The sequence below is a fragment of the Colletes gigas genome, unplaced genomic scaffold (assembly GCF_013123115.1).
Source record: "Colletes gigas isolate AHSC1104 unplaced genomic scaffold, ASM1312311v1 Colletes_gigas_Sc00013, whole genome shotgun sequence".
Classification (NCBI taxonomy): domain Eukaryota; kingdom Metazoa; phylum Arthropoda; class Insecta; order Hymenoptera; family Colletidae; genus Colletes; species Colletes gigas.
In genome coordinates this window covers 5,079,307-5,106,372 of record NW_025106642.1, presented here as the reverse complement: position 1 = coordinate 5,106,372, position 27,066 = coordinate 5,079,307, and the positions used below count along the sequence as shown (strand labels likewise).

Genomic DNA, 27,066 nt, shown 5'->3' with positions numbered 1-27,066 from the left:
GGAAACGGAAACGGGACAAAATTGACAGCAATTAATAGGATTCTGAACGATAAACTCGCCACCGATGCACTATTATTCGGGGCTAACGTTCGAAATTCCTCGTCCGCGGTTTCATAAGCGATGGTTTCCTCCCTCAAATTGACAACAATAATGTATCTGTTACTATCGTATCGTTCCAAGTATAATACTTGTAACGAATTTACATTTTTAAGAACAAAAGATGCTGCAAGTTCGTTCGAAAATGATTCATATCTTTTTCATCGCAAATTACTTGATACTGAGAGCAACGTATCAATTTCTATTATCTTTCGAGCTTTAGAGAGATTTTGCAGACATTTGTAAATGTCCATTATCGAGTTTCTTCGATCAGAATTTCATGGGAAGTTTTCCATAAAAGTACTAGAAGAACAGATATTGTCATATGCTATGAAATCAGAAAATTAAATGCTTTACGATTCCTGATTTGTCAAGTTTTTTAATATAATATTCAACCTTATGTATCGTTAGCATTGGCTATAATTTTCTTGTGGCAATTTTAAATCTGTACAATTTACATAGTATTTTTATTAAAATATTTCGATTTCTAGAGTTCTATATGCTCTTAAGAAACGTGATAAACTTCATCAGAAATTGTAAGGATTTTGAAATAGACATTCGATTGCGGAAAATCAATTTTCTCTAGGTAATTTCGCGGAAAGCTAGAAACTGACGGTCGGCCACAAACTTACGAACAACACTGTCATTCTGTCGCGGCACCTATGCACGTTTCGGAAAGTCTGTCGTCGTACAAAGGGCCCGGTTCCCCCAGCGTCCGGAGTAATTGCCGTCGTAATTAGCGAACCTTGCCATGAAATTTGCTGAGCAAATGTCAATCTAGGTAGCGCGCGGCGCCGTGTCCGATGTTTAGACAGGGCAGCGCCACGATTCCGATTTAACGCTACGAGGAAGCTGTTTGTTGAGTGACAAATGAGCCGTGAGAATCTTTTGAAGCTTAAAACCCGAAACGATGGAGGCTATAGTTGGACCGCATCTGACGCGAAAGAACCGAATGCACCGGTTCACCGACATTCCAATTCGGTGAATTTGAATTCTACATTGTTATTATAGCGAGTGGACATTCGTATCGAAACAATCTAAAACCAAGATTTACTTAAATCGAAAAGGATAATAATGATTTGCAATATGGCTAAAACAAACGTCTACACTTGATCTACATTTACAGTGGAAATCTGTAGTATTGATATATCTAGACATTCTAATACATAATTATTTCACAGCGTTCGCTTGATAATAGCAGCTTTCAGCCTGTAAAGTACCATTAAACTAAGTGGAGTAGAAAATTTAATAAAACGAGATATTATCACACGCTAAAATTAATATACACCCTATCAATATATTAATAGTTAGACATAGTCCGCTTTATGGGAGGAATTAGCATGATCACTGTCTACTTTGTGGTAAGTTTATTGTCTATTAATGAGAAGACTTTTAGAATTCAAAAGAGACAAAATTTGACGTTTAAAAAAAAAGAGAACGATTTAAAAAACCACCCATACATATAACATAATAAAAAAGGAAACAGTTAAATATTTTTTTCTGATTATCAAATTCAACTGACGTCTGCCAACTAGTTTATGGTATCAGACGCACATAATTAAACAGGTGCACATATCAGTCGCTTCTCAGACTCCATACTTCGTTATAAATAATTTTAAAAATACCATAACCGTAGAAGTCACATTTACAAAATTTTATTAATGCAAGCACGAAGGTTATCGCTGTATATTTCTCGAGATTCGATAAATAATTGATCTCGAACCAAGGGATTTAATAACGTGTTTAAACAGCTGCGGATTATCGACCCATGTTCTACAATTTACTTAACCCATTGACTGTCTGCTGAACCACATTTGGGTCAGGACGATCTTGACTCAGGAGCACGTTGAGTACAAAATAAATATTACTCGTACTTGTGGTCTGAAAGATTCTTTTAAACTAAAATACTCCATCGCAAAGAAAACGGTGCACAATACTTAAAAAAAAAATAATACAATATTTATTCCCATGAAAATCTCATTTCTCTTAACTTCTCTTGGTTCTTCCAAAATAAAGAATTTTCACCGCTTTCACTCCTCAAACAAGGACAAACAGACACCATCGATATTTACAACCTAAAAACCTATCCATCGAGAAGAAAATTTTATTCCCGGAAAGAAGAATTCACAAAGCGAACGAATAAACGTGAAACTGAAAAAAACTTTACACCCCCGAACGTTTCATTGTCTGAAAAACTGGCACAGTGGTATTTTCTACGAGAATATTTTTCGGCAAGGCGATATTTACGAAAGCACGATAGTCCTTCCGCAAATCCTCGGATGAACGCGCACGTATAGGGACGCATATTCGGTCGTGCATCGTCATAAATACGCGAGAACTACCGTGAATGCATCCGCGTGTTTCCGTTTGCGGATATTCCGTGTGTGCACACGAAATACGCATTGCCTCGCTGGCTGCACCTCTACCGGGTGGCGCGTCCAAAGTTAGGCGCTCGAAAAATTATAATTCCCGTCCCCGATCAATTTTAATCAATGAATCAACCCTTACCTGAGCGAAAAAATCAACGTTGATTAGCGATTTTGTCGGAACGAACAATATTTTTCACGGAGAGAATCGAAGGTATTTGTTCTAAGAGGCGTCGAAATTATTAAATATTTTTTTTTTTTTCAAATCGTGCTCGTTGCAAGATTCAATTTGATACAGTTTTGTTTTGATCGTTCCTCGTACGTATTCTTACGGTTCAATTTTATATTATTGTTCGTGAAAAATTTGATAGAGGCGTTATCGAGCAATTTTTAACACTTCACCCGTTATACGTATAATCCGCAAGGTCTGCGCGCCGCATCTGCATAAACGCCGCGGCGTACATATGCATCCATGACTGCGTTTCAGTTTCGAGGTACTGACCCTTTCATTTCGCGGGAATGCGTTCGGCGAAATATCGCGAAATTAGTTGGGGAACGAAGAACGCGAAAATGGAGGGGTTAAGTCCACTGTTGGAGGCCATAACGAGACATTAGCAACGAAACCGTGCGATAAGAATTTTTCTTAAGGGTGTTAAAGCGATTATCGCGTGCTAAGTGCGACCGAGGTTGCGTGGAAAATAAGAATATCGAACGCGACTTACAAAGGTAGTAGCTATAGCACGTAAACTTGTACAGCGTGTGATTAGAATGTACTCGAGCAGAGATTTTCAAATATTTTTCACTGCTAAACGCTCGTTTGTCTCGAAATATATTTACCAAAGAGCAACATCTTCTTGTGGCTATTCGATTTGGAAAATGAGAAAGATTTAATGCATTCATTTTTATACACATAAAATATACATACAAAATATTTTTTTGTACCCCCAAAATTAAATGAGATATTAATGCTTACACTTTTATACACATAAAATAGACATACAAAATATTTCTCTGTACCCCCAGAATTAAATGAGATATTTAGGTGGACCACAATTTCGTCACTTACTAGAAATTAGTGAACTAATAATTAGAAGGATGGCCACCTCTAAATTTCTACCGCAGAGTGTACAATATTTATATTTATTAGTTCTGAATGAAAGTTTTGTCGATGTTTGATCTATGTTATAACTTGGATCGTGTTACGCGATTTCATGTTGATTTCTATGTGTCCATTGCCTTTGATATTTGGTAACTAATTATGTTTCACTGCTCCATGATCATCTGTTTCGAATTTGATATATTAGAAATCGTCAGTACAGGATTCATCTAATTAAAGACGAATTCGAGTATTGGTTTTCGATCCTATTAGCTTATTCCTAATGGTTGAATCGTCAGTAATGATATACGATATGTAAAATGGAATCGTTTTGTAATTACAACTGCTGGAGTAATTCAACTGTAATTCTGTACAACTCTGTTTGTATGATTCTTGCCCCAAAATATTTATTTAATTCAATCATCTACAACAATCACCATTTCAAGCCTCCTCTTTCTAATTCAATTCTATCTCGTTTGACAAACGTTCTTCAAAGTCCTACGTTGTTTTTAAATACACCTGTTATTTTATTCTACATTCTTATCTCTCTTCTGGAATATTTAAATTTGCATTCTTCTTTTGCTCAGCTGTATCTTACTGTCAGCATCGTAGTTTCAAACCTTTCCTCAAATTGGACACACGATCCAAAGTCGCATCCCGAGTTGGATCGGAGTTAGGTTCAAGAATTACGTTGCAGAAGAGAAATTCAGTACACTTTCTTCGTTATCATATTACATAGGTAGTTAAATAGAGTAAAACCTTTCGTAAACTGGAATAAATGTATTTACACGTCGAGAAAGTTTCCTGTAACGCCGTTATTACGTTTTAAAACCCTAAGCAACTAAGCTTCTCACGTGTCGCTCTCAAACAACCCCGTAACAAAATATTTAATTCATCCCGGGGGGGGGGATGAGATATTCAGAAAATTCAAGGTAGACACGCAAAGTCGAGAGACTTCCGGAACGACGGAAGATAAGCGCGGAAAATTTTAACGCGTGATAAGTTTCGACGGGAAAAGGAATCCCTTCGGCGCGAAACTTTTCCAGCCTTTCGTCCTCCCCCGCCCCTCCGGAATTATTTTACACCGTGAAATCGTAAATTGCCCGGTATCATGATTTCACAACAACCGGATATAACGCGGTTTACGAGACGTACGCTGGATACCACCGCCCCCCGAGGGAACGATCGAATTTCGAAAGTCGGATCGTCGAGGAGCCGATTTTTCCGATATCGAGGAAAAACTTCGCGGCCGACTAACGCTCCTCGAGCGCAGAGAATAACGCCGGCCGCTTTTTTTCCACGCGCGTTTTTGCCCGAGGCTGGTCAGATAGGTTTCTATAAAATACCGCGAGAGGCTACGTATTGAGTTCCTTGGATACTTCCTTACAGGATTTCCCGAAGAACTTTCATCGTTCCTCCTCCTCCCCCTCGTATCATACATTCCTGGTTCGGTTTTCTCGTTTTAATCAACCTCCTGGGATAGCCTCGATATTTGTCGTCGCGATGCGAACCTTTGACACCGTCGCGTTCCTAGCATTTATCTCAACTTTCAATTTGAGTATCTTCAACTAGAAATCGTGTCGTTCACTTTCGATGATTCCCGGTCAGAATCATTACTATAGATTTTTATGCACCACTTTGTTGTTTCATCCTACCTTATATAGATTCTGACTCCTTAAATCGTGCTGTGTTATCGAATAAATGGTGGGCTTGTTTGAACCTTCTTTTCGAGCAATGAATACAGTTTCAGAAACTTGTACAAATTGATTTAACTAATTGTAACATGCTCTATCTGTATCTATGTACTATGTTTTAATTGCTTTTATATCTTATATACACCAATAGGGCTTAATCCCGTTTATAATAAATAAATAAATAAATAAATTGTGGTCTACTCGCGTTATGTTCGTTCGAGATCGCGACAATCTATCGTTCCAGTAACTTTGAATCTGCACTCTGGTGCTCGTTAATGACGATTACAATAATGATTCGTAAAATGAACACGTGATTCGTAAGTCGATTCTATTTCTCCTTTGAAGCGTAAAAGACAACATTTAAAAAACGATGCGAGTCGAATGTCGCTTCCAACTGTACGAAAAATGAACCTGCCAAGGGGACGTTCATTTTAAGAATCATTACTCTACATAGAAAATTTATCGTTTTTAAACCCAGGTAAAATTACAGAAACTTAATTTTCGACACGAATCAGGGAAAGATCGTTTCCCGCCCAAAAGTAAAAGATTCAGGTTCAAAAGGGTTGAGGTTTCGCCGCGACGGGGACCGTGTCATCGAGCTTAATCGTCGATTACCGATCGACAGTAACTCAACCGGTCGTTCAGCGATTTATAACCGGCCCGAGTACACAGCAACGTCCGATCGCGTCCGACTCGATCGTAAATTTAATTTTGTAACGAGGCAACGGGCTGATCCTCCGCCGCTCGGTGCGTCTCTGTCGTCCTGTTCGCGTCTCGATCGGTCCCTCTCGCCTCCGTTTGCGCGGTAACAGCTCGTAATTACCGGCCAATGCGGCGAGCCATTGATCCCGAGGACCATTTGTTTCCCGCGGCCGTACGTAGATCTCGAAAGCTCTCCGGAGCCGCGCGACGGAAAACGGAAAACGGAACACGGAAACAACGCGACCAGGCTAGTTTCGGAACTTCTCCGCCCGTATCGTGTCCTCGGGACCGATTAACGCTGACTTCCTTGCCAGCGGATACGCCAGCCGTCTAATTGCCCCAACTTTTTCGCCAGGACGAATAAAATTCCGCCTACGGGTGGGAGGAATGGCTGGAAAAACTCGCGAGGCAACGAGATCGTCTCTTAAACGATGGACTTCGGGTCTATTTTATTTATTTACGGTTTAATTGACTCACAAAAATTTTAGTTCTTAGATAAATTGCAAAATTACAAAAGATCCAACTTAGAAGTTTCTCAAAAGTTATGTTTTATAAGTTTTACAGTAATGATTCTTAAAATGAACATCGTTTTGAAGTTGACCCATTCATCTCTCGTACAGTATATATAGTATACTGCCAATATTTATGCACAGATACCTCGAGATGAGAGGGATGGAAACGTTCAACTTACGAATCACGTAATCATTATACGAATCATTACTCAATAGTATCTCAATTAAGCAAACGAGACGTGTAGTGATTCGAGATAAAAGTCTGAATCTGATGAATGTTAAAGTAGCATAGAAATTTTAACCCTAATCTGTACTTTTTTATGAAATCATTCCATAAGTAAAGTCACCTCTTATTTTATAATACTTTAAGAGAAGAATATTGTGTTTATGAAACCCCCTATGTCTCTCAAATTTTAAAACAAGTGTGAGTAAACCCTATTTGCGACATTGTCTATACGAATTTAAAAAAGATAGTACACCTACATAAACTATTAAAAATACGTATGGACTGTATGGTGAATGTGTTAAGGGTGGTTTAAAAAATTCCTAAATATAAAGAAATTGTTTCTCTTTTAATAGAAACAGCACACAAATATGTTATCGTACCTTTAATCGAAGTAAATGTAAGTATTCGCGACATTACGATCACCATAATATATGATAATAGTTCGAAAATGTAACTCTGCTTCTGAATACCGGAGCATTCTACATATAAAGTATCGCGACGCCGTGGTTCGTACTTATTTGCATCCACAAGTGGCATAGAAGATAAATACAGTTATTACCCATGCCTACATTTCATAATTTCCTTTTACTTTTCCCGTTCCTTACCGCCCTGCTTTCTCTCTTATTCCTCTTTATATCCCTTTTACTTTCCGCTCGCTTTAACTCTCTATTATTTCACGGTCCGTGTACATTCAAATCCAGCACCCAACGAATAAATCCTCGAAGCCCAACGATTTCCCCGTTAAATGTTCCAGAATGCGCAATAAAATTCACGCGAACCTATCGCGTCTTAATAAATGAACCTTAATTCCCACGAATTCACTTACTGACCGGATACTTGCACAAATCCCTGTCTTATAAACCAAAGCATCTTACGAAGTATTCATTTTTCTGACATCCTGACACTTTTACACGCAGTGTTGCAAGAAAAATAAATTTAGGAAAACAATTTTTTGTGGATTCTATTGTAACTTAGCAAGTTAATCCAGCCACTGATTTAAAACACCTGATCAAATAAATAACTATTCAAAAGATCGAATAAATACCCGATAAAAAAAAGAATTTGTATGTTAATTTTAGATTGCTCCAACGAGATCAAAAATTTAATACTATCGAAGAGTAAAAGAAAAATTAAATTTCATTTGGTTTTGAAATGATCACCCGGAATAACTTTTAAAATCATGGATAAAAATGAAAAAACCGAATCATAAAAGACCACGATGCGGAAGACTTATCCATTCAAATGCAAAGAGCATGTTCTACCTCCTTACGTTAACAATGTGTCTCATTGTGTCAAATATACTTCCTTGTACGTTTGTTCTTCTCTATTGTGAACTGTGTACTATCACGCGTTCCAAACGTTTTCAAACACTGGCTAGGATTCTTACCATTAGTAACAAGGTTCGTTTGAAGATAGTCAAATAATCAAAAGATAGTAATTACGAATTTTAAGTCGTGTTTATGTTCGTTTCATAGCATTTTACTGAACGCAACTCAGCTTTCCCCAATATTTTTCTCGCTGGTGTAAGTTTTCAAAAGACTTTGAAACTATTTCTGCCTCGACAATATTAAATTCCCGCGTCAGATTTTACAGAATACCGCGTAGACCAAATGAAAACGCTACCTTCTACCGTCAGTTTCAATCTTGAAAGAAGGAAAGAAGCCATTGGTGCCACGATACACCCATTGTTGGCTTCCACTTTATACAAAATTTAATATTACGCTTCATCGTTGTATGATTTCTTACAGCGCGTCAAGACTGTCTTTCATACACAAACTCGCGATAATAACTAGTATAGATAGTCGCTAGCAACAAGATCGTTTATTCGATCGAACAGTTAAATTTTTATGTATCCATCGCGAGATATTTCATTTTTATTTTTGGCCAGGAAGTAACTAACAGACCAGCTGTTTATTTTTCTTCCATGAATTCTTTATTCATTGCGTATTAAATCGTACCTACTCGTGTTCTTTTTTTACTTCGAGCTCATTTGGGTTCTGTACGCAGCTACTAAAATAAAAATAACTCGAAGAAAATAGAATAATCTAAATATTTTTTTTACCCTTTCGTTTCCTGTTTTTAAAAAATATAGAATGCATAGACAGAGCGTATTAGTGGCTACGACGCTGGGGAAGACGAGTCTTTGAACAGTAATGGGCAACGATAAAAATACGCGTGACTCGGGTGGTCTTCTCAGGTAGACAGAAACCCCCGATCGTTCTTAGTGTTAATATTCATCGAACGGGTACGCAACGATCGTTCGAAGCCCACGATTCGTCCGGACGTATGTCACGAGACTGTTCTCAAATGCATAAGGTACGTTCATGCTAACGAGGAAGAATCTGAAAGCAGACAGTCCACAGAGGCGGTCGGATCGTAAGTCACGACTCGTCGGACAACTGACCGGTATAAAGGGTTTACGAGGCGAGCCTAGACCGAGCCAGTTAGTTCCACCTGGCAGTAAAAGGTGTAGTTGAAGTGTCCTGAAATATCGTCTAAAGCTCAGCTACGATAGTGACCGCGTAGGACCTACAACGGTCCTCTTTCGACTTTATTCCAGAAACCTAACTCCCTAACTAACGTTTGACACGCAGCAACAATTGCAATTACAGATGTAGGTTAAAATCGGTGAAAACGTATCGAGACCTTCGCGAGACTATGAAAGATGCAGACGAGTCTGACGAGCTTCCTGGTCGAATAATTTCGTCTCGTTTAAACGCGTATCTGCTAAATATTTTCCAGAACTCTCGTTGGCCAGACGTCCGGTCCTCATAAGCGACATCCGGTGGAAAACACGTAACAATAGTCTCGGTTCAGGTTCCACTCGAGACATTTTATAGACCTCGAGGTCGTAAATTCACTGCCACCTACACCAGACCTTTAACTTCGCGACACCCACCGAATTTCCGCCGGCAACGAGTCGATAATGTCAGTCAATTGTATTCGTCGTGAACATTGTAATATTTTCGTCGAATTCGATTACATGGCGTAGCAAATAATTATACCTAATCGGTAACTGTTAAGCTCGCCGCCAGAGGGCCACGTTCGATCTGTACCTTTCTCACAAGCACTCCTCGATCGACCATTGAAAAGCAATTAAAGAGAGGCAACTTTAGTTCTATTTATTTAAAACTAATCAGAGTAATTAAGAACACATTTAGTAGGAAGAGTTTGGAAGAAAATTAAAAGCTCTACGAGAACAGGAGCATCAAAAGTATATCAAAGCAAAGTTTTAGGGGCACAGGTTTATGAGAGAAGTCTCCGAAAGAATCTTATATACATAATCGACGTTAAATTCCCTGGTATTCGGTGCAGCGTTTCTCCAGTTTAAAACTTCCACGAAAGATTTGAACCCGACCCGAGGAACTTTTCGCGACAGTTCAAGCTTTTGAAACGGACCATCCAGCCATCGAGTGCTGGTGGAGTTAAAACGGTACGTGTTTCGGATAAATTGGATCGGGCTGCGTCGAATTGATCTGGCCTAAGTGGTTACCTTTCTGAACATTCCGTGCACGCGTCGTCGACAACAAAAAAAAATAGAAATCTGTCTAGAATAAAACAACATGGCGCAAAGAAGAATCATCGCGAGACGCAGACGGAATTCGGAGAACAAATATTGAAAGTCAAGTATGAAATTTTTCAGTCGTACTTTATTATCGACACCTTGTCCCATTTGTATGGCGAGGCATGTCGCGCCCATTGATCATGCTATTTTTTGTTTCTCCAACGCGTCGAATAAATTCAATAAGAGGGAATGATATACTCGGTGATTTCTATCGGATAATAAAAATTGCAAAACATTATTACCACTCGTCGCTTAAAATAATTAAGCTTCGAAGCTTCGTAAACATCGAAAATTGGCACAAACGCTCGGACACCTGTTCTCCAATTTTCATTCTACGTTCACCAGAAATAAGTTGCTTGAAATCAGTGACCCCGGTAATCTCTTCTTGCGAAACACTTGCGAATTTAAATTTAATTTTCTCGTTGGAAAAACTAAACTCGAAATACTCAGTTTGGAATTGTACTAAATTGTTTCTTTTCGTGATTTGATAAATGCCACTGCAATTTTGGAAGAGAAACGTTAGTTCCAATAGACATTGATCGTGATAACTGTGTTAGGATTTGGAGCGTGGAAAATTGTTAATTGCAAAAACTAACAGCGATGCTTTTCCGTTTACTGTTGCCACCGCGTAACAGCTATGTAATAGCATCGAATTGGATTAAATTAAACGGATACCGGACCATGACGCTGTTATTATGCAACGTTCTCAGGTGTATAATTGAATTACATCGTACGTTATCCGCAGCGCTGTAACACCCTTAAGACATCAATTAACCGGCCACGCTCAATTTAAATCGGCATGTACGCGAGCGTTATGCCTATTACCAAGATCGCATTAAATAATTAGTCCGCAACGTCCACGTTGCAGCCACGAGGGGCACAGAGATCTCGAACTTCGATTTTTTAATAGAATTTCACTCGTGCTTTCGCGTCAAAGGAAGATCGCAATGAAATTAAATCTATCGTTTCTCTAAAGAATTCATTTAATTAATTCGTTAATTAAAACGCAACGAACGTCGGGTACGGGAAGCTTTATGAAAAGTAATACGAAGATCCAATTCCGTAGCAATTAAATCGGAATTATTTCGTAGCGGTACAATTATAATAAATTACCCGGTGATGTTATAATACAATTTTCTACCGTAAGAACGAGCGTTGTTCTGCCTTGAATCAGTCATCGATACTCGTCTGTATTTTTCTTTTTCTCGAGAGTCTCGTTCGACAAACCCGGCAAAGAAACAAATCCGTCAGCCATTTATTTATAATAGCGTGTGCGGCAACAACGGTAAGAGGTTGACTCATTGTCGCTCGGATCGCGTCTCCGTCGATGGAAACGCGGATAGATATTTATAAAACGAGAAACGAGAAACTCCCGGCAGAGACGACCAGCCGATGTCCTGGGAATAGATCTCTAAACCCAGTTATGCGATTTATTCCGAGCTGGGTCGGAGTCTGTTCGGAAAGCTCCGATTTTCTAGGAACAAGAGGAATCGACGCGATGGAGGAACCATCCCTGCGATCGGTTATACGTTTCACTCTCCTATTCTCCGTGATAAACAACGCGATTCGAGACACAGTGCACTTTTTTTACTTCACAGATGCTCGTTTATTCGACGTCAAAACAAAACTTTCCGGATACTCGTATCGTTTCGAAGGAATAATACGACGAATTGCGTGCATTCTGATTGAACTGAATGAAAAATTAATGGCAAATGTAGGATACAATTTCTTCTATGGAGTCTCTATCTATTTCTTCTCGTTGATATAGAAGAGCAGGTAGGTTCAGTCACTAATTTAATTTTAGTAACAATTAATTTAAAGACGCAATTCTAAAAAGAAAATGAAACGCACGTAATAATACTGCTTTCACGATGATACAAAACGCTGAAAAATTCGATCAACCGTGAGCATTTCCTTTTTTTCGTGCACGGAAGAGACAAAAATGAGTGTTACAGTTCGCGACGTAACATTACGACCGTGTTTAACTTTCGAGATTGCTCGAGCTTTGTTACGACCGTGCAGTGAACGACGCAAACTCTATTTTCGACCGAACCGCGCCATGATTCACCGGTTTTTGAATCGCTCGAATGACAATAATCACTCGTGCAATTCACGGAGCACAACTTCCGAGGAAAACCGCAAATTTCGAACGATATCGCATCACTTCACAGCGTCGAGTCATTTTTATAGCTAACCCTTTGACGTACAATTTAATTCCAAATTATTTTTCAAACGTATACTATTTAATTTTGTTTAAATTTGACGCGAAAGAATAGATTTGTTTGAGAATTTTTTTCTCGAAACTACATAGGTTTTCGGGGATATGTGTATTCACCAAAAATGATTGCAATTGACCCCCGCAATCGAAAATAATTTTTCCAAAACGATTTGAAATTTTTTTTTTCGCCGAAAAATTTGTCCACCTTTCTGAATTTTGTTCTCGAAAGTGCATAGGAATTCGAGGATATGTCTATTCACCAAAAATGATCGTACTTGACCCCCCTAGCTAAAAATAATTTTTCGAGAACGATTCGAAAATTTTTTTCTTTGTCGAATTTCAGGGCAATCATCATTCATGGTCAGACGTTGTATTGCCGGTAAAGAATTTTTTTCTCGAAAGTGGGTATGATTTCGGGGTATGTGTATTGACCAAAAATGATTATAATTGATCCCAGCAACCAAAAATAATTTTTTCAGAATAATTTGAAATTTTTTAATAACTTTTTAACAAAACCTCAATCAAGAAATTAATATTCTTGAAAATTTTTCTCAGGATTGGCCGAACATCCTGTATAACTTGATGGCAAGTGAGTAGCCTCTACTTGACATATTTGTTTTTAAGGAAAAAATACTGTAAGCGCGTGTCTATGATTTTATTCGATAATTGTGATGAAAAAACTAAATTCCCAAACGCGGTATTTTTGGAGCGCATCAAGGTGGTCTGGTGCTCCTTAACGGTGAAGGAAAAAAGATAAAGAGTGTTTCGCAGCAGCTGCTAACGATAGTTAATCGCGCTAAATCTCCGTCAAGTGGCGCGGGAACAAAGCGAGCAAGAAAGAGAAATCCTCCACCGAAAGTATCAGTTGCGCAAGTGGCAGCTGCTGGCTGTATAGGATGTTAATGTTCCTGCAATTGACCGTGAATATTGCCTCCGTGGCGCGAGGTATCTATTTTACCAGCGGGTCCCGCCGATTCTCTTCTTTGTTTTCTCATTTTCTCGCTCCCCTCTATCCACCCTTCGCGTTCTTTCATCCCGGTTTCCTCGATCGCGGTAAATATTCAACCCTCGTTACGAACGACGAAGGTTCGAACGCTTCCTTGTTCTCGAATTAATTAACAACGAGGCTTCGGCGAACAAAACGCGCGCAAAGACGCTGCCCGGAACGAATCGAAAAACACGCAGCTGCGGGCCGATTCCGAACGAAATAATGGCACGATTTAGGGGAAAAGTTATTTAATATCGAACGCTTTCGAGAAACACCGGCGGTCTACGTTCGAACGAAACTCCTTCCGGCCAAACGGGTTTCCTCTCGCTGTTCGCGTGTAATAAACACGAACAATACGGGGAATAGGACGAGAATCGCGTTAACCGGTGCAGAAGTCTGCACGGAAGTAATAACGCGAATACGCGTGTAAAAGAAACGGTAGAAACTTTGTTGGAGCACGACCGTAGATCAATGAACAATTACCGTTGCGTTTCTATTCCTCCGTGCTGTGCGACTTGTCCTTGTTTCACGAATCGTTCGTTTCGAGTGGATAACGTTAACATAGGAAACAATTATTCGTGAGAGATTAATGTGTGATAGAAATAAATGTTTGCTCATTCCCTTATAGTAGAAAGGTACAGTAAATTTTTCACAATTATTATTAAAAATTATAAATCATTTTGTCCATTTCCAATAGTTCCAGCGTTAAACCCAGTAGTTTCATCCGTCCCATATTCTTAACTCAGATTTAATTCCCAGCAAAAAAAGGCTATACGTGCCTGTTCCGGATCGTTCGCCATCGTTTATAGACGCAATTTGTTGTTTTGCCGATCGGACGGTGCAACAAGAAACGGAACGAACACATCGGGGTGGTAATCGCGCAGAAACTGCGAAACAATCGCGCCAGTCAACACTTGGAAACGTCCGTTCCTCTCGACCGTCATAATAAAGACCGTGTCAAACAAGTCACTCCCGATCGTCCGATCGTCCACGAGCTACACCAAGGATCCTATCGAACGATTCGATCCGCTCGTTAAAACCGTTTGCCCGTCCACTTACCTTCGTTCCACTTCCGCGAAAGACGCCGTACATCACCGTAAACTATCCGACTAATGAACCATACAAACAATAGTTGAATGTTCCCTTTACGAAGGCGCACTTTGTCTCGGACAAGACGGGGAGACGATACCCGCGAAAGGCGGAAATCGCGATTTTTCCACGGCTCGATCACAGTGTTTATCGTAATGGGTCCCCGACGAACGTTTACGATTATAATTTGCAAATTGCCGCGTCGTAAACACATACATACGTACGTACTTTTGTCCGCGATTTTACCTTTTCGACGGAAGACGCAACCGGGGTGACCGTTAGAGCCACGCGATCTGGTAAAACGCGCCAGCGTGAAATCGTTCTGCTCGAACGCATAGAAGCGTGCTCGATAAAATAAATATTGGAGTTGTTGCGGGGCCAAACGTTACACGCGTGGATACGAAACGATGTTATCTGTGTTATTATACGAAAACAAAGACCCCGATCCATGGACGATTACGTGTTGTTAAATACATACGTGCATACGTGTTCTGCAAATTAGACCGACACCGGTATACGATACGGTTAACGTTACTAATGGAGGAAGTGTGTAAATACAACGGCGTTTATTCATAACAACGGGTGAATTGCTTTATGTCCTTCGGCTGACGCTGCTAATAACATTAGCGCGACAACGTGCTCAAGTTACGTTATATCGCGACGACGTTAATGAGCCGATTTATTAGCGTAGTTTATAACGCGGTTTTGTATAGATCGCGGTAACGTGTCCCACCAACGGGGGCGGCCATTATTATGCAAACCCGGTTTCGGCCAGCGGTAAAAATGCCGATGCAAATCCGAAATGGCCGGCGAACTTTCGGTAAGGTTCGTTAGTTGTCGCGGGAATAATAATATCGTCCTAGATGTGCCATTTAAAAAATTTCCATAACAACCCCGGACTCGTACCTCCGACGCTGCGGGGGAAAAAGGGAACCAATTACGGGCCAGCCTGATAAATAATTTAAAGGATTCGCGTCCTGACAAACCAGTCTACGTACACTCGTTCGCGATAGTAAAAAATACATGAAGTTTTCGCTTTAACTTCTTGCAGTTTTCATCTTTTTCTTAGGGTCAACTCATCGATCGATCGAAGCGAAATTATTTTGTAATCTTCGTCGTATTTTTTCTTTAGAAACGTTGCATTCAAAACTGTTTACTGAAAATTAAAATACAGTATTAAAATGGATTCAAATACAGACAAACGTTGACTTTCATCTTGCATATAGAGAATGAGAATTTTAATTTATATAGCTAGGTGTTTTCATTTATTAATTTTCTTATGCCACAACTTCATGTTGTTGTGTATAAAGCATTCTTTTGTGACCTTAAAAACTCCCCCGAAAATTCGACAGAAGTCTATATTACTTTCGAGCAAGGAATTTTAATTTCTGAATACATACTACTTTGCATTGTAGTATATATTCACTACAAATAAAGAATAAATTTGTCAATGGAGCATTTTGAATTCTTCGAGTGCCCCACGATACAGGAATAGTATCATAAATACAAATTTGAACGAAATCGGCCGAGTAGATCTTGAGATATCATGTAAGCTAATTCAGAAAAATACTTTTGAGAAAAACGCACCCCAACAGAAGGGTCAGACCGTTCCAACAGGTATGTATAGCTCGAGCAATACGGGCATATACCTTCGTTAATTTTAGGAGTTCGATGATATGCTTTTGCACATATATTTCCAAGATAAAATTTTGATTTTAGACCATTGTAAGCTACATGTTAAAATTCACAAATTCTATTCAAATTTATTTCCCTGAACGTCTTAAATTGAGAATGAATTTTTCTAGTATCGTAATGGTAAATCCTGTCGCCCATATATGGGTGACGTGGCAGTCAAAGTGTTAAGAAAATGCAAGAAGAAAAATCGAATTTTTTGGCGGTTCACGGTAAAAGAGCCTCTTAATGAGAAAAAGATTCCGTTTACCTGTGTAAAATACTGCAATAATGCGCAGATGCGCCCATTCGTGCACACCCGACACGCCTTTCTCCTTTCTTCGTCCGCGCGACGATAATGCATAAGGTATCTCGGCTCGAGGACGTATGTACACACCTTAACGATCCTTGGGACCGATACGTAGGAAGCTGATTACTCATCGCACCGTCTATGCCAAACGTTTAGCGACTTATTGTGCCTGGTTATTGAACCCCTGGGAGAGTACCCACTATCTGTACCGCCCCTCCCTCCCGCCATTTCGCTCGTTCCCTCCCCCCTCTCCGTCGATCAGCACGAGGGCCGTTATACCCGCAGATATTGTACGCATAGCTTCCATTATAATTATACCTGGCCAGCGTTGTACCGGTACCTACGTGCATTCAAACAGGTTACGTAAGACGCGGGGAGGGAGGAGAGACGCGATGACACGAAGCTTATTAACCAAGGGCCAAGCCGGGATTCTCTTGCTTTCATGCTTTCAGTCGCCGGGTACAGGGCGCGGTGAATTTTTTACATTCAAAGGCCGCTATTTGTTTAAACGGGCCCCAAAAGGCGCCAAACGTTAATCGAAAACTCCTGTTACCGCGAGGAATTTAAATTAGGGAACGTTCGCGGAGATTTTTTATTTGTTTGACGATGGAGCTAGAAGTGCTGGTAACGCTGTCGTTTGAAGTGTTAACAGTTGCGGCTTCTGACGATAATAAGAAAATTTGAAAATTTTAAGTTGCTTTAATAGCTTGTCAAAACGTTTTTGCAAAGTTTAATTGGCATCGGGTACTAAAATTTCATAATTTTCCGATGCGCCACTTTGGGTGTATAAAACAAAACGATCGTGCATGCGTACAAACTATGTCAATATCTCCCGAGCTCTCTATTAAATATTAACACAAATTTAATGGCATCGATTCCCCCCTGTATATTTGCAGAAGTCGACCGTACCAAATTATAATTTTAGAATAAACCGGGTTTTAAATATACAGCAAAATAGCAAAACAAAATCAACGTACAGCGTATGGGCAAATTATTGCACTTATTAAAAGTTTGGAAATTTGTTAAATGCAGAATTTTTATAGAAATAATGATGAAAACTAACGTTAAAAAAGCTGGGTGAGGCAAATTGAACATTTAAAAAAATCGAAGGTATACTCACGATAAATATTAACTAGAATTAAACTTTGCTAATTGGAAATTATAAAGGAATGATTACCGACATGGAAGTGAATTTATCATATTATAAATAATATGAATGCTGCATGAATAACATAACTAAAGGAAATGACCAGAGGCAAATTCATAGGCGAACTTAGTGCTTCCTACGGATTATCGGTTAGAAATAATTTATGCGACTGATACGAGGGAATTAATATGCATAGCGTATTTACATAAATGGCCGACAGATAAAGAATTAAACCATGAGAATTATCCTTCGTCTAGTCGATGTTAATGGAGAAAAGGTGAAACAAGTGGCATAAACCAAAAACGTTATTTTTATGGATATCGTAAAAATAATAACCAGAGTTTCAACGCGCTTCTTTATAAAATAATTCGTAAGATTTCGACCGGAGGGGCAAAAAAGTCATGTTCACCGCGTATATTGCTGCCTGTAATTTTAATGAAGGCTTCAGCAGTCTATTGATGATCATGGACGCGACGGGCATAATAATCATTGATCCTAATGCAGCTGACATTGCACGAGACATCGACAGGGCGCGACGTATTTCCACCACAGAAACTATTCTGTGATCGTATTCCACCAGGAATGAGAGATAATACCACGATAGAAACGACAGAATAATTAACCCCCAGAATATCAAAATTAGTACGAACTCTGATTGAGAATTATGTGTGATTTACGGTGTGCTGAAAGAGGAAGATTTGGGAGATCTTAAAAACCCATTAGGTTCTTTCGAGAGTCGTTGCACTTGGGTTTCTTGCAAGTATGCATGGGTTCGTTAATTCTTAAGTGAAAATAATGCGGAAGAGTAACTTTCCGTGTTAGGGTAGAATAAAATAAGAAGTAATGCCTCTGTAGACTAACTATGAACATCAAAGTTTACACTGTGAATTAAATGTCGAGGAATAAAATAATTTCGAGCCAAGAATAGAAGCAAATTACAGAGGATCGAAACGTGTTACTTCAATTTGCAATTATTCTCTATGCATCAAACTTCTTGTCTTAGAATTACAATTTCTCACCTCGATTCTGTAACTCTAAATATTGAGAACAAAAATAGTTCAAGTGAACGTTATTCGGCTGGACAAAAGTTACTCAAATAATATCACCTTCTAAAAAACCCCATTTTCCTCCCAAGAGTCACCCTTGAAGTACCTGTTCCACGTGGAGAGCTTAATCCTCTTGGACCATTTGATCAATGAAAAATGAAGTCGATATCTACATCGGTGCCTGAGAAAACAGCTTGTAACACTTTATTCGAACCGCGTGGTACGAGACACGACACCGTGTTTCCGATAATTCGCATTACATCCGCGGCTTCTACCGCTCCTCCACGAAGGGATTAGTCTTGGTACGAGCAGTCACGCGATTGGATCCGACTCCTTATCTCGCGATTTCTCCTGCATTCGTTAAATCCGTTAATAAGTTAACGATCTACGAACGACATACAGCAGGGACTCAAGTTGCGGCCAGATCGCGCACCGAGACAAATGTAATTAATTAACCCATCCGTGACCCTAGTTTTCCACTTCCCCGTGGATCCACTTACACGCGAGGCGAGCAGGATCCTCTTCGCGTCCTTACCTATTCGCGCGAGATTGATCGCCATAATTTTACCCGCGTGTACACGGCGTCTCATTCTCATGCGTCGTGCGAAACTGTCTGGAACTTACGACGGAGCTCGCGGTACGTTGCACGGTAATGATTCGTAAAATGAACGTCGTCCACGGGTCGGTTTCTTCGTCTCTTGCATAACGGAGGCGAGTTTCGATACCTGCAAACGTTTATACGCCCCCAAGATTCGGAGAAATAGAAACGTTCAACTTACGAATCACGTGTTGCAAACTTTTTTTTATTCACGAATGATTCTTAAATTGAACATCGTTCCTACAGACGTTTATACGCGGAAGATCGCTCGAGATGGGGAGGATGGCAACATTCAACTTACGAATCGCGTGTTCATTTTACGAATCATTCTCCGTGGCAAGAAACTTTTGCAAGAACATTGTTTTTCTCATAATATAAGTTCCTTAAATGATATTTTACCGTGTACAAAAGAAAAGATTCGCTTCGAGTTTGAAAAGAGAACTATGGTTCCTGGAAACTCTGCGTTGATGCAGCATGGCGTCCACGCGGTGGGTGGCAGCGCGGCCACGCGGTCGAACGATTTGTTACCGCGGAAAGTCCGTCCCTTTGTTTCGCGAAACCTGGACACCCGACGAAACCGCGCGCAGAATTACTTTTCGCGAAACACACGGTGGCTGGGACGGAGGTGATCGCGTAGGTGGACCACCGCGAGGCATTAGCGCAAAGATAAACGACCCGTTACCCACGCGGGACAACGCCACCTTCCTCGAAGTCGTCGCGGGAATCGCTGGTTTTCCAACGTTGGTTTTGCGCGCGATTTTCGCGAGGGCAATTCGCGCGGAAAATTCCCGGTAATCTGCCCCGGGGATCGCCGTGGGTGGCGCTGTTGCGACAAACGATTCGACATGGGAACTAGGCGACGTCGCGCGTGGGCACGGCCCTGCAATTTCGCATTTTACGCCTGTCCCGTGGCTGAGCACCGGGTCGCGAAAGACCGTTCGCGCGTTAACCCAAATCCCATTGCATTGTGGAAAAGTGTATTTAAATTCAAAATTCGAAGCTCTATTATTGACATTAAAGCTTCCATCGATAACAGATTTGCTCGAAATTATGTATTTTCAACGACAATATTTAACGGTAATTTGATTAATCCACGTATTTTAAATATATGATATTGTGTACGTGTCAAGTAATTTAATATTGTGTATATTAGAAATGGGATCAAGTATATTGTAAATATACTCAAACTCTCAAACTCCCTATAAGTACTTTGGCGTGCATTTGGGCACAGTTTGATAAAAAATTCGAGACCAGAAGCGCAAGGCGAGCCAAGACGGCACTTAAAATATTCCTGCAGGAAGCTACACCAAATCTATACTCGATAGAAGACAAAGAAAGGATCTCATCCTGATAGAAAGTCTCCTTTGTACCCGCAAACTCTGGACTTTCACCAATTCCTCGAACAATCGGAGGCGGTCGCGATGCAAAACGCAATAAATTTTAAATCGAAATCGAAGTAACGGTGTCCATTTAATCTATGAAGAGAGATTCTAGAGGGAAGTAAGACAATCGATAGAATACTGACGTAACAGGCTGTGATGGAGAATGAAACAATTACATACTGATGATATCTCGAGGTTAGGAGTGCGTGCTTATTATTACTTCATACGTTCGTCTCCTTTTTTCTTATTTCTCTTCCCTGTTCACTTCGTACCGCGTTTCTCAATCGTATATAATCTTGTCGTTAGTGTAATAAAGAGGCCGTTATTACTATAATCAAACACTTTAATGATAAACTAGTTAAGAAGAGGAATCAGAAGATACGGAGGATTCGAGTAGCAATCAAAAATTTATACCAGTAATAATAAATAACTAGAAAATAGAATCGATTAAGATAATGGCATCTTAATTACGAGCAACCGTAAATATTGGCTTTCAAACTGGTTGGCAAAATTCATATTTTTATTAATACAATTACTGAAATGGGAGCTTTGCACCCCTAAATATAATAATTCGTATCTTGAAGTATTTCTTATATTTTTTCATATTAAGCCTGTAGTTTTTAAGAAACAAAAATTCCCCATAAGTACATAAACGTTATTTGGAATTTTAGAACAACCTAACCGTAATTACAATATTTACCGATACAAGATTCGAGAACACAAGGGATTCGAGAGGCGCAAATAAACGAATGTTTGTTTATGAAATTGCCAAGTTTTGGTCTCCGCGTGCTTATCCCGGGGGTCGATGGGGGGGTGGGAGGCAGTATGCACGATTGACAAAAGATATAAGGGGGTTGGGGGCGCGCGGCAGCCGAGGGCAAACCGAGGTTAAATAAATGTTTGGCCACGGGTATTCGTTCCAATATTTGAAACGCCGGAATTTCCACGAACCGCAAAACGACGTCATACATTTACCGCGTTCGCCTCTATTCCCATTCTGACCAACCCCTATGGCCGGCTAGCGCGCGATACAACGACCGAACAGGTCCGATTTTTTTCTCGTTGTCGCCGTTGGCCACCTACACGTTCCCTCGACTCGTGACTTGTCCCCCAGCATCGAAATGGAAACGGGCTTCCACGGATTTTCCTGCCCCGATATTGGCTCCGTAGGTGAAATTTGTCGACCGACCGTGATGCTGTACACGCTCCACGGACGCGTCGATAACCTCCGCCGATTCTCCATTTTCTTCCCTTTCTCGGGTTCGCGAACAACCCCCCATCTCACCCTTCGTGCAGCTCTCGCGGCCGTGCAAACGGCGAGAAAGAATTCTTTCTGTTCCGCACGTCGCCCCGATCCTATTTTGTATTCGTCGTTCGACGCGATCCGGTGGCTCGTATCGACGCGTTTTGAATCGACCGATAAGGTCGGGATAAGGTTCCGCGGATATGTAATTTACGTCGATCTCCGTTCATGGTACAGTTCCGCCTCGATTCTTCAGTCAACCACAGTTCTCGCTCCTTCCACTCGAATTACAGCAATGATTCTTAAAATGAACGCGTGATTCGTTAATTGAACGCTTCGTTCGAAGCCAGCGAAGAGTTCGATACGAGTCGAACTTCTGATTTGCGTCGAGTTTCGCCTCCGCTGTACGTAAAACGAACATGCCGAACCCGTAGAAATATTCATTTTAAGAATCATCACTGTGATTCTTGTAACAAAAATCATGAAGCTCTCATTCATTTACCAAACGTACATATGGCCAGTGTTGCATTATATAACCTCTGACGAAAGGAGTATAAAATGAACCCATGATTCGTAAATTGAACATCTCACTTGAAACCAATGAAAGACGACACGAAACACGATACGAACGAGCCAACTCCGGTGTAATGTACATTTTAAGAATCGTCACTGTAACTCTTTCAAGAAAAAGCTATGAAACTCTCATTCTTTTCTCAAACGTGCATACGACAAGTATTGCATTTACTGTAACCTTTGACAAGTATAAATGATTTGTATGAACAAGTCGAAGTTCCTCCAATGTAAGGGGGTTTGCAGCGAGTCGTAGCGCGTAGAAATGGATCGAAAAGCGTGTTGGAACGGGTTAGAACGGTATACTTGAACGAGTATAAGCAAGTTGGAGAGGCTCGAACATGTCGGAGCAAGTTACAAACGGGTCCGTGCGGATCCTGGCGGGCACGAAGCGAGTTAAAACAAGTCCGCGCGAATTGGAGCGATTCCAGCCGCCCGTGGAGGCAATAACGCAACGGAAATCAATATAACGCGAACTGCACACGGAGAAACAAGGAAAGGGGGTAACATCGTTTGTTGACGTGGACAACAACGCCGGGGAATAAGCTTTAAAATCCAGATAACCATCCCGGCGAAGTGGCCCGCGCTATCGGGGAACTTTTCGAAGTCAAACAAACGAAAATTCTTTATACGAGGGCGAAATTCTTTCACTGAAGGTATTCCTCGGTTTCCATCATGAACGTGCGGCGAACGGAACCTCAGGAAACTTTTTTTTTTGTGCTCACAAAAATGCAAAACAACCCGTTTCTTTTATCCTCCTATATTTCGCTTTTTCGTAGCTTCGAAACTTTCATGAAAGTACGAAAACTTTGCTCTAGAAGGTAACGACAAAGTATCCCGAATACGAATGATAAAGAATTCTGTATTTTTGGTTCTGATTACTTCGTATAGTAAACCATTTGTGTTAATTAATTAAATAATAATTTAATTTAAAATTAAAACAAAAACGAGTGGTAGATGCACTCACTATGATATCCTAGGAATAACAACAATATAAATGGTAAATTACAGAATTACAAAAAAAGATTTTGTGAGATCAGATAGCTCTCGATAAAAAGATATTTCGTTCTAGGTTGCTGCTAGCCTCGTCAGTAAAGCTGATGCAGCGATTCATTCGCGATTGAAAATTACTCTTATATAGGGTACAACTTCTTAACGAACCTGCGAGAAAAGGTTTCCAGCAAACAGAATTATTTCTATCCTCACAAGTTCATTAAGGAATCCCCCTATACACGAATAATATTCAATCGTGCATAAATTGTGGCTGATGTAATCGCTGGATCTCTATTTAAAATTTCTTGACTCTTAAGAAAAGAAACATTTAATTATTCAACGTTTCGATAATAGATAATATTTTTTCAAGAATTTCTGATAGATTTACTATTCCGAAGTTGAATGAAATTACACAGTCGGATAGGATACTCGTGGGTTTGTTCGATTCACGGTGAATGAGATTCACTGGCTGGGAGTCACGAGCAAGTCGAAAGAGAATCGCGGATTGTGCACGCAGTTGCACAAGTTTCGCTCGACGAGAACACGGACCCGTGGGATGTAATTTTCATCCAATGAGTAATTCATATCGGTTCGGCCCGAGAAGGAAGTCGGTCCCTCGCGAGAACAGACACAATAAGCGCGATGAGTCTTTCGCGTCTTTCAGCGTCCATTGTGCGGCGAGTGAACGGGACGCGTAGGCTCGATGGAAACGGAAAATCAATGAAAACTTAAAGAAAAGAATAGATACGTAATGCTTTGCAGCTCGCCCAGCCACTGACGACGATTTACCTCGACGACATCGACGAACATGATTCGGTCTTAACGCGAATCCGATACGAGAATTCTCCTTCGATTTTTGGAGAAGAGTCAACTTATCTGAGTTTCGTGATGAATTTAAATTGCGAAAAATTTCGAAAATTCTAAAGAAGGTATTTCATAGATGCTTCAAATGTTTGCTCAAATATTTTTGTTGAATTTTATTCACGATGCTTTGTATACGGTATTATAAGTTGATTCTTTTCTTACTGATTTTACGATTGAATTATTATTTCTTAAATTCTTGTAGTGTGTAACTTTCACAGTAGCGTTATTTATCGGTGACGCGACTATAATTTCAGAGTTTTCGTTCTGCGAAAAATACAGAAGTCTTTCCTCTAACTTTGTCGTAGAAAAGGCTCCAACGAACCATAAAAACCGCAAAAACTTTTCATTCCTGTTTCTAATAACAAACTATCGGGTAATTTTCGGAGTGAATGAACTTTCCAAGCGAATGGACCGAGCAATTGTAGGCGTGAATTGAGTGTTTGAAACAGCAAAGAGGGTCGAGTAGATGTTCGAAGCTTCTGTGCGGTGAAATTCTGGTGATTTGATTTTATGTGCATTCTTTACTTCGAAGAAGAAATGTAGCCAATATTCCCCGTCTCTATCATCGAAAGCAATGTCCAAGGTTTAAATTAATGTTGGAAACTTCGGTTAAGAGAGACTTCTTGGGCTTCAACTTGCCAAATCTATCTAAAGTCCCCGTAACAGTTTCGGGGGAAAAGAGCTTATAACGCCTCAGATGCGTTGGCTTATAAACTATCAGCAACCGGTGTTCCCTAAACAAGTTGCTTAAAGATATTCTTGAACGCAGAAATCCATAATGCAATTGTTCCACGAACAGCCAAGATTAGCAATTGAAATCGCTGAGTATAAACAGGAAGAAAATTCGTTAAACTTAACGGGGAAGTTTGCAAGACTCGAACTCCGTCTGTGTTCGGTATGATACCTTTTCATCCCGACACTTACTGGAACACGCTACCAAACTTTCGCCATATATCTTCGAAATGATTCCCTGTATAATTCAGTTGTCTCAACGTGGAACAGGCAAAGCGTGTCGAATCCCCGAGGGATCAAAGGTTCCTGGAGGACGCGTTTCCAAGTTTCCGATTCATCCGTATGCGCCGACGAACTAAATATGACGAAACACACAATTGCACGCTGAGCCATTCTTTGGGCCACGACTTTCTCAATAAAATCCTCTCGAAATCATTTTTCAATTGCTTCTACTTTTTCCTATATATCTTCCAAACTACTCAATATTTTTATATGAAAAAAATCAAATATATCATACTATGACACTACACTAATTTCACGATTGAATTATTCTTTAAATTATGGTATTTTTTAGTTACTTTTACTTCGTATCTTTCAAACTACTCAATATTATTCTGTGAAAGAAATTAAAATATCACAATTAAATTAGCTTTTCAATTACTTCTACTTCGAGCCATGTTCTTTCAAACTATTCAATATTTCTCTATGAAAAAAATCATATAACTCAGCAAGACACGTGCAAATAATAGTGCAAAGTAACGAACCATTATCTCGAACAATTTTTCAAAAATTTCTCATATTCTGCAATATCCATTCCAGAGCAAAAACATCTATGAAACATCCTTTTTATAATTTGGAGCAAAGACAAAGTTAATATCAAGCCACGTTTGAACGTTCACCGCTATTCCGAGTACAAACGACGCGAGCAGCTAGTATTCTAGGATCTGTTCCAGTTTTCTCCAAAAAAACGCTCGTCCAGTTCTCGTTCGTCTCCTCGTTAGTATGCTCTGGTACCACGGAAGATCTCAGCCGGTTTTATTCAGAACGGGGAAACGAATTACCAAAAAGAGTGTACGACCGTACGAATGCGTGACCCGTGTTCCTTTGGAGTGCACTTAATTACGCGCGATGAATCTACCCTGGATTCTACGATCATCGAAAGTACGAGAGTCGCTGGCTCGTAAATACCGGACGTCTGCTCCGGGTGAACGACAAAACCGGCTCACCAGGGTGTACCCCTTCCTACGGTGGTCCGAACGACGATCGTAATTCCCATGAAATCGCGTCCGTCCACATGAACGACGCGACACGGGGGAATCCGCGAAAGGTGGCGGTCGGTTATTAACGATATTAGATTTTACGCGGGAACTTACTTCGTCTGGAAGCCCTCGAATTCCTCTTGCTGCTCGTTGATGGAGGCCTCGAGGTCCAGGTAAGCGCCGTAGTCGCCGTCCTTGTACAACTGCAGCGCCGTGTCGTCGAGCTGCAATGCAAATAGCGAAGTGAGATGCATAATAATGCGCGTTGATTTCGCTTAAAATTCACGAGTACAATGTACTGTTGGGAGTTGACAAGAATGGACCCCGACTGCTACCCGAACAATGTCTTTCTGCTTGCGAAATTCGTTCTCGCGACACTAGCTCGTTCCGCTAACGTTTTGTATTTGGAATACGGGTCTCGAAGGGCTAAAAGTTTCGAGAATTGTTGATTTTATTATTTAATTGTAAGAGAAAATTCAATGACGTTTTTGCAGTTTGAGAAAATAAATTTGTAATTTAATCATAGTTTGTAAACCTGATCTTTCAACAAGAAAATTTCAATGTTAAAATCGAATTATAATTGCTGAACTCTCGCGCAGAAATTGTTTCACAAACATTTAAAAAATTTGCAATAATTTACTTACTGACTCAAAATTGGTGGTACAGTTTAATAATTCAAATTTGATTATTTTTATAAAA

General features: G+C 40.1%; 1 protein-coding gene across 1 annotated transcript in view; it reads right to left on the bottom strand.

Moving 5' to 3' along the window:
- LOC122399487 (FH1/FH2 domain-containing protein 3) overlaps window positions 1-27,066 on the bottom strand; it is a 250,892-nt gene that overhangs the window by 144,431 nt on the left and 79,395 nt on the right. Inside the window, exon 2 of the mRNA XM_043400189.1 lies at window positions 26,482-26,591. Coding sequence (XP_043256124.1) covers window positions 26,482-26,591 — 110 coding nt within the window. The remainder of the gene's footprint in view (window positions 1-26,481; window positions 26,592-27,066) is intronic.